This window comes from Chaetura pelagica, unplaced genomic scaffold, assembly GCF_000747805.2.
Source record: "Chaetura pelagica isolate M959 unplaced genomic scaffold, ChaPel_1.0 scaffold708, whole genome shotgun sequence".
Taxonomy (NCBI): Eukaryota; Metazoa; Chordata; class Aves; order Apodiformes; family Apodidae; genus Chaetura; species Chaetura pelagica.
The window spans coordinates 129,714-137,970 of record NW_009954405.1 but is presented as its reverse complement, the minus strand read 5'-3'; the positions used below and the strand labels follow the sequence as shown (position 1 = coordinate 137,970).

Genomic DNA, 8,257 nt, shown 5'->3' with positions numbered 1-8,257 from the left:
CTGGGCAGCCTGTTCCAGTGTCTCACCACCCTCACACTGAAGAATTTCTGCCTGATCTCTAACCTAAATCTCTCTTCTTTCAGCTTAAAACCATTACCCCTTGTCCTCTCACTGGAAGTCCCTGTAAAAAGACCCTCCCCAGCTTTCCTCTAGGCCCCTTCAGGTACTGGAAGGCCACTATGATATCCCCCCAGAGCCTTCTCTTCTTCAGACTGAACAACCCCAACTCCCTCATCCTGTCCTCATAAGAGAGGTGCTCCAGCCCTCGGATTATTTTCATGGCCCTTCTCTGGACACGTTCCAACAGGTCCACAACTTTCTTGCACTGGGGGCACCAGAGCTGGATGCAGTGTTCTAGGTGAGGTCTCACCAGGGTAGAGTAGAGGGGCAGAATCACCTCTCTCGATCTGCTGGCCACACTTCTTTTGATACAGCCCAGGATGGAGTTGGCCTTCTGGGCTGCAACTGCACATTGGTGGCTCGTGTTCAGCTTTTGATCCACTAGTACCCCCAGATTTGGGTAGAGCATAAGATAATCAGAAACATAGTTGAGAACACCATATATTGCAAGAGGGAGTTGTCAAGGACATGGGGAGAAGTTAAGAGAATGCTAGGAAGGAGAATGGAAGTATAAAAGCTTTGCTGAGGGGAAGTTGGGAGGTAGAGTACATCTTTATGAGTTTCACAACTCACAAAGCAACTTATCAAAATGCCTTTTGATTCCAAGTACTTGTGAAAGAACATTTTTATATCACTCATCAAGCTCAAGCACAGTAAAAAAAAAGTCAAGAGGAAACATCTAGTTTTGTTCTTTTAATCTATGTGAATGTTGGTATAGGATGTAACAGCACATCAGCTGAGTGACACTCACTGTTACAATCCATTAGTAATGAAAGTATGTGACTATTCACATAAGTAGCCAAACAAATATAGCTGAAAGAAAGGTCCTACAAACTGACAGCATATTAACATACCAAGAACAAAACAGAGATGCGATTACTAAGCGCCAACCCTCCCTGAATGGAAATACCTCTGGAAAAAAACAGTACTTTCTCAAACTTTTTTCCCAACAATGCATATACGGAATATCACCAGTGAAATTCAAAGAATAGCAGTTCCTTTGTTTAAACAGATTCTGAACGACCTGTAGAAGCACAGCTCAGGCAGTTTTAAGAAAAATTTCAGCAATTTGCAAAACACTAAAACACAAGAGTTGGAAACACCATTATTTTTGCTCCTCTACACCTGCAACAACACCAGCCCTCCTGAGTGATAAATGCCAACATTTCTGCTAATAGATGGTTTTTGACAGTGTCAAAGTGGGGGTCAGTCTTGCTTGCTAATGTTAGAACTGGGAGTGATGCCAGGACTTCCAGGAGCTGGCCACAGGCTCAGGCTACATTACATAACCTCCTAATTGGCAACAGCCACCCAGGTGCAGGTATTGGCGGGGACTGAGCTCTTGCCAAAACCTGCCGGCTTTGTTCTCAACTCCTTGCACACAAAAGAAAGGCTGGCCTGTCAAGGTGCATTATTTACTTTTATTTTCTTCTCCTACTTGAATGTTTCTAATAGTACTTTTTTTCTAAGGATATAATTATATGCAATATCCCAAGTAATGATCTGAAACAGGATCACCATCAATTCAGTTGTTGTTTTTTTTTGTAGGGTCAAAAAAAAGGCAGTGATTCTAACATTTCCATGAGTAAAGGTACACATATGGGTACCATACACTAAACTATAGCAAAGGCAAAAGCTTCACAAGCTATTCTTTCAGCAGCATTGCTAATTTTTAACAGCTAACCACTGATTTGCAAATTCCCACTCCTTAACATTCCCTCGGGCTGTTTCACAACAGCTGTTTGTGGCTACACAAAGAGTCAGATGGGGAAACAAAACCAGGTTGGTTACCTGACTGCAAGAAAGGGAAGGAAGAGAGAGGGCAGCTATTCTCTGTTTCTCAAACTAGGCCACTTTGCAGCTGCACAAACAGCTGCATCAGCACAACTGAGAGATTGCACAGGGACTGAAATGAGTGGCTGTGCAAGATAATTACTTAAACTGGCACTGACAGCAGAAGAAATGTTTATCATGCTATGACTTCAGGCAAAGTGGCATGGTATGGGCAGGTGATTTCAAAGAATATGACAACAAGGAGCTCCTATGAATTCTTGGGTCTCTTACGCACTCTTGGAAATCTCGACCTAGACATTCAAGACTAACAGTTTCTTGTTTCAGGGTAGAGGAAAGAGTTTACATTCTTTTTAACCTCTTCTTACTAAAACTGTAACCATTGTTGTTACTAAATGTCAGCTGTTTGCTATTCCTATTTAACAGTAAATAAGAAGATCTGCAAAGTGCAAAGAGGTCAGTTTCCAATCTTGTAATTGAAGGGTCTTAGGGAATAAAAAAGACAATCACTAACGCATACATCTCCATTGCGAACTAGAACATTGTGTAGAGTTAGCTAAGTTCATTTCAAATTACCTACACCAACAACTCTTTCACTACTCCACATGGACTAATTTTACTGGTTGGCTCCTTCCAGTAAGCTTCTTTTTTTAATGTTATTCCAAAGTAATTCTACATTATACTATAACCTACATACAGTGTAGGTTACTTCTTCCCATCCTACCCCTCATCAAATTACAAAAACCAGTCAACTTTACTTCATCTGAAGGAAACTGGCAAGGATTCTACTTATTCTACTTATTTTGTAAAGAAGAGAACTTTCTTGCTGGTCTAGCAGCAAATTAATAAAAAAATAATGCTGACTTTTACTTATTAATTCCCATACAGACTCTGATTAATTATCTACAGTCTTGACTTGCAAGCAACTATTCACTGGAACAAAATACCAACCCATTAACTGCTAGGAAGTGACCTAGTTAAAGCGGTTAAAGGTAGGTACGTGCACTAAAAATGCAGACTTAATAGGGTTGCCCATGTAGACATACTCCACCTACCTTTCTGGAAGGATTAAGGATTGAGGGTGCCCTATGATTTACTTTAGAAAATTACCTCTTGAATTTGAAGCATGAACTGAGAACAAATAATACATGTTATCTGTGGTTTTATTCTAGAATAATATTCTTAAAATAAGATCTTTTTCACATCCAAATTTCACTTTCAATAAGATTCTAAATTAATGTTTCTGTGTTTCAATTCTAATCTTCATCTGAGTACTACAAACACTGTAACACTGCCTACTACCCCACCATCTCACAGCAACAATTGTTAATTAGATGTCTTGGACTGGGTGTTTCTGAAAACTTCAATTAATATCATGCTGCTTAGAGGAATAAACAAAACCCAACCAAGTTATAACTGCAAAATTGAAAGGCAGTAGGCCGAAAAATGAAAAATTACAGATATACATGATTAGTGTTGAGCTTTTCATTACTCTCTCCAAATGACTCTGTAAACTCTGACTCTGTTCTTAAAATTGCAGACTTAAAATCAACAGAAGGTAAAACTCTAATAGTGCACTGCAAGTATAATACAACTCACTAATCTGTCAGCAGCTACACTTATCAAAGCAACATATGGTTTAATATTCTCTCACATTTTTAAAATCTTCTAAATGTCAGTGTTTTGCTCAATCTTTTGGTCATTAGCAATTTCCACCACTTCCCATTTAATGAGGGAAAAAACCCCTTAATTTAAAAAAATCTCTTTAAAAGCACAAACATGTAGAAAAAGAGCAATTTAATTGTCACATTTTCCTAGCTGTTTCCCAGCTTTTATCCTAAATCCCATGCTGAGGTAGCCACTGAACAAAATTAATTCAAGATTTCATATTTCAGAATTGAACATATTCTTGAATAACAGTGTGAGTGATTTAATCCTTACCTGTTCCAGACTCCAACAAGACAGAATAAATATGCTGACGAGCAGGGCGGTAGATAAGTGCCTGTCCAGGAATCTCTGTATCACAGTCATCTTCCAAAGAGTTGCTGCACTTAATCTCTCCATTACTCAGGATATTGAAGATTGTGTAATTTTCAGATCGGATATGCTGTTCTTTAGCTAACTGTTCAAAGAAAGAAGAAGGCATTATATCTAAAATCAAGAAGAATCAAGAAGTAATAAAATGTATTCACTTTTTGAGGGAATCTACTTTCTCTAGCAGTGGAAATGGAGAGAATGACCAGTGGGGGAACAAGTGCTGTTTCAAATAACACCAGTATAGCATACTTTCAGACATCCATACTTTTGTGAACAGGAAGCCCCTGGAGACCCATCATTGCCTTTCTTAGCCCCTCCTTGAATTCTTAAAACTTGGGGGCTTTAATGACAGTTTTTTAGAGAGTAATTATTCTTTAAAGTATCTTTAATTCAGACATAGAAAAAGGAGCTGCCCTTCTTGACTCACCTGAAAACACATCTTTCCTCTTTAAATAGTGAGTGAAGACATGCCAAAACCCAAACTTTCTATTTTCTTGCAAGATGCACTATGTAAGGCAGCTCCATTTCTTCCCTGATCTGACTTTGCATAGTTCACGTCATGGTGGAATTACAACACTTTAGCTTCACCACACTTTTACTTGGCAATAGCTCTTCTCCAAGAGGAGAAATACAGTCTACTCTAGTGAGGAAAACCAAGTCTGCAGGCTGTTCCTGAAAAGAAATTACAGCATCACCAAGGGAGCATATTAACCATGCAGTGTATGCAGATACATCTGGCTACAGCAGCTGGCTAGAAGAAGCCTCAGGGGCTGCTGGTCTGGCACAGCTTAGATGCAGAAGCAAGAAAGCTGCTCTGAGGCATTTGGAACCTGGACTGGAACCTGGAGTGGCCAAGTGCAGAGACAGACAGATTTTCTACTTCACAATATCAGACTGAAACAATAGGTGCATTCAAAAGATGAGTGGAGCCAATTATTTCCAAGAGTTGCCACTAATAAATTCTCCTGGACCCATGCCATATGTCAAGCAGGTGCTGAAGTTTCTCTGCTCCGCATTCCCTGCGTATGTCACACTACCTGTATTATTTGGGTTGTGCTGTCCTCTGGGAATTACCAAACCACTGGCTAGTGCCAAATGCACCATTTCTGCAGAATACCACGATCTGCAAACCTGGGAACTTAGCGGGTCAAAGCTGCAATCAATCACTGGGTCATTACTGATCAAAATTAATTCCACTGAAATGTCATACTTTCAAAAGAAATTCCCACATAAGCATAAAATCAATGACAGGCTTCTGTGGACAACACCAATCAACAGAGAATTTTCTTCTAGCAATAAAGGAATGGTTGCCCTGGAAGAAATAGCTCAGTATTCCTAATATATGGAAACAATGTAATCACCCAAATCTACTTCTGTATAAAACAAAACTAAAGAGTTAAGTATTTCTAAGCATGATTTGAATGAAACATTGAACTACATCATACAAAACCACTGTCATCACTGCCATACAAAACCACTGTCACAGATAATTTGAAAAGATTAGTTTCTACTGACTTGTCAATAATACACAGATCCTTATGTATTGAAAAAAAATACAAGCTGATTTCAAAAGTATTGCTTTACTCAATGCTGTATATTGAAAAATATTTCTGATTTACACCTACAGTCAGCTAGAAAATTACGCTCTTCTTTCTGAGCGAAGCAGCAACACGAGGCTGTCTTCAAGGTTGGAAGTGGGCTCTGTGTGCAGTTCATATTATGTGCAAGGTAAGAAGAACAACATATAGGCTTCGAAACATGAAGGAAAGCACACACATTACAAATATTTAAACACCTGCAACAAAACCAAAACATGAACTAACATGTCTACAACTTCAACTAATTTCCTTGGCCCACGGTCTGGCTTCACATAGGATTTATGCAACAACAGTGAGGCATTCTTCTATAAAGTTTCTAAACATTACTATTTCATTACATAAGTAGCTCAGCACGATGCTAGACTGCAACCCTTCAAATGAAAGCTCAAGCCAAGAAATAATGGCCACTTGTCATAAAGACTGCATGGTACATTCTCTTAAGGAGTTAGGATATTACCACTACTGTCCTGGCCATAATCCAACCTAGATAATTACATTCTGGTTTATTTTTCCTTGCACTTCAAACATAAACATATTTTTCAACACTTTATTAGGATGTAGAGTGGCTGGATTTTAAAATAATGCCTTCTATTTAACTACTGCAATCAAAAGAGATGTGTTGTATCCATGTGTGGTTAATAAAAACCCCCAAATATACCCACAACTTAACTGCAATGAGCATTGCATAGGTTACAATGTAGCTTTTAAATGTTTCAGAGTAATTTTAGAAAAGAAAAATGTCAGTTACAATATTACTTCAGATTAATGTGAGGAAAAAGAAAAATAATTTAAAAAATAATGATCAAGTAAGAGACAGACAAAAAAACAGACTATTTAAAGGCTACAGATACTTAACAAGATAGGGAGTAATAGATAGCTAATACAGGGTCTAAAATACACTGCCTCAATAGAGGCTTTTTTTATTAACTCTCAATACGATGTCTTAATTTCAATGAATTTACAGATTTGTACTCTAGACTTACTACTACTACATAAACTCTGATGCAAGGTAGCCCAATTTTCTTTCAGCCAGGTAGGCTACCCTAGCTAATCCTTACCCAGTCCCTCAGAGTTACCCAATCTGAGTGTATTGGTTAGCCCAACACAAACACACCTCTGCCCATGGGGGAAGCCATGCATGAAACTTGCTAGAGCAACCCTTCCCTTTAAGGATTAACAAGGCACTGGAAGTGCTTTTGGTTCATTTAGGGATAATTAATCTGAAGAATAATGAACCTGATTCAAAATTGACAAAATACAGATTTATAGGAAATTTCCTCATCTCCTCCACAAGAGCCATTTCAACTTCTGCATTCTTAGCACAGCTCCGTTTGGTACCTTGACTGTATGTGCCAGGCACAGCCACACAGACTGCTAACCTGCTCCAAGTGATCTGTGGGTTCTCAAAGTAAAAAGCAAGTCATTGTATCGTGCAATGCATGGGAAGTACCTCAGGAGCTGCTCTCTGTTATTTGACCTGCCTGAACTTCAAAAAGAGGAATCACTTTTGATTAAACGTGTTTCATCTACCTTCATCTTGATGCATGCGACAGTCCTAACCATGGCTGTATTTAACCAACAAAAGATTTGCTCAAGGAAATGTAAATCAGTAGGTTTGGTGTGCTCATTACCAACTTTCACCACATCGTCATAGCAATAAAGTGACCATTCAGCTTTAAAAAACAAGGTACCTGAAAGATTTCCATATCTTGACACATCGCTGTTTGTTGTTGAGAGAAGAACTTTTGGCAAATTGTTAAGTTGGAAGGAATCCATGGAGACTGCTGCCCTGGCAAAAGATAGGATTCCACGCCTCTGCAAAGTAATGTCTTGTCTGATCCTAAAGGTAGCATCTCTTCCAAGTGTCTCAGGCTGCTGTACGAACATGGAACCTTTGAGATGTAATTTGCTACAGCTAGAAGTACGTTTGTTCTTCTGTTGTAGCTGTTATTCTTGTGGGGACTGCTGACTAAACATTTATGCCAAAAGCCTTCCAATAGTCTTTCTGGAACAACATCATTGCCAACCAAGCAAGCAAAGAGAGGGAGGTGTGTCAAGCTAAGACCCAGTGTATGGCAAAGATCTTCTCGAGAGTACATAACAGTGACCAGTCTGTCCAAACGGAGCTTCTCAATGGAGAAGTAGGGACACGTATTATAGATGAGGTAGTCACTATCTTGCCCAAGAATTCCTATACAGTTATGCTGCAAACCATACGCAGCCACCTCGAAGTCTGCCTCTTGCAACGTGCATACTGTTTTTTGACCAAGTGACTTCAGGGCAAAACGTGTAAAAGTAGGCAAAGCTGAAGGAATCATGAACATTTCTCGCCCTGGTTGTTTCCTGTGAGTCTTGAGAAACTGAAATATTCTGGCTATTTCCTTGTTATTCTGCAACCTCCGTTTGATCCACTCATCTCTCTTCTTCTCTTCTACCACTCCGTCAAAGTAAAACACCAACTGGATACCAGCTGCCATAAAAGCTTTAATAAAATCCTCTAAACTGGCGAGGTACTCTCGCCACTGGCCACCAGCGACCCAAGATTCTGGTGTGTACCAGTATTTAACACAACACATGGCATCTACTACGATAACAGGCGGGACACCAGGATGATCGATGCGATGTTTTTCTGCCACCTCCCTCAGATCGACTGTTCTGCATCCATCGGGGCAAACTCTTGCCACAAACCCCTGCAAACCTTTAATGCCCAT

At 39.5% G+C, this 8,257-nt stretch overlaps 1 protein-coding gene across 1 annotated transcript in view; it reads right to left on the bottom strand.

Moving 5' to 3' along the window:
* Positions 1-8,257, bottom strand: part of FAM120B (family with sequence similarity 120B) — a 47,651-nt gene extending 39,394 nt beyond the window's left edge. The window contains exons 1-2 of the mRNA XM_010004221.1: positions 7,238-8,257; positions 3,853-4,033 (exon numbers count right to left, since the gene is read on the bottom strand). Coding sequence (XP_010002523.1) covers positions 3,853-4,033; positions 7,238-8,257 — 1,201 coding nt within the window. The remainder of the gene's footprint in view (positions 1-3,852; positions 4,034-7,237) is intronic.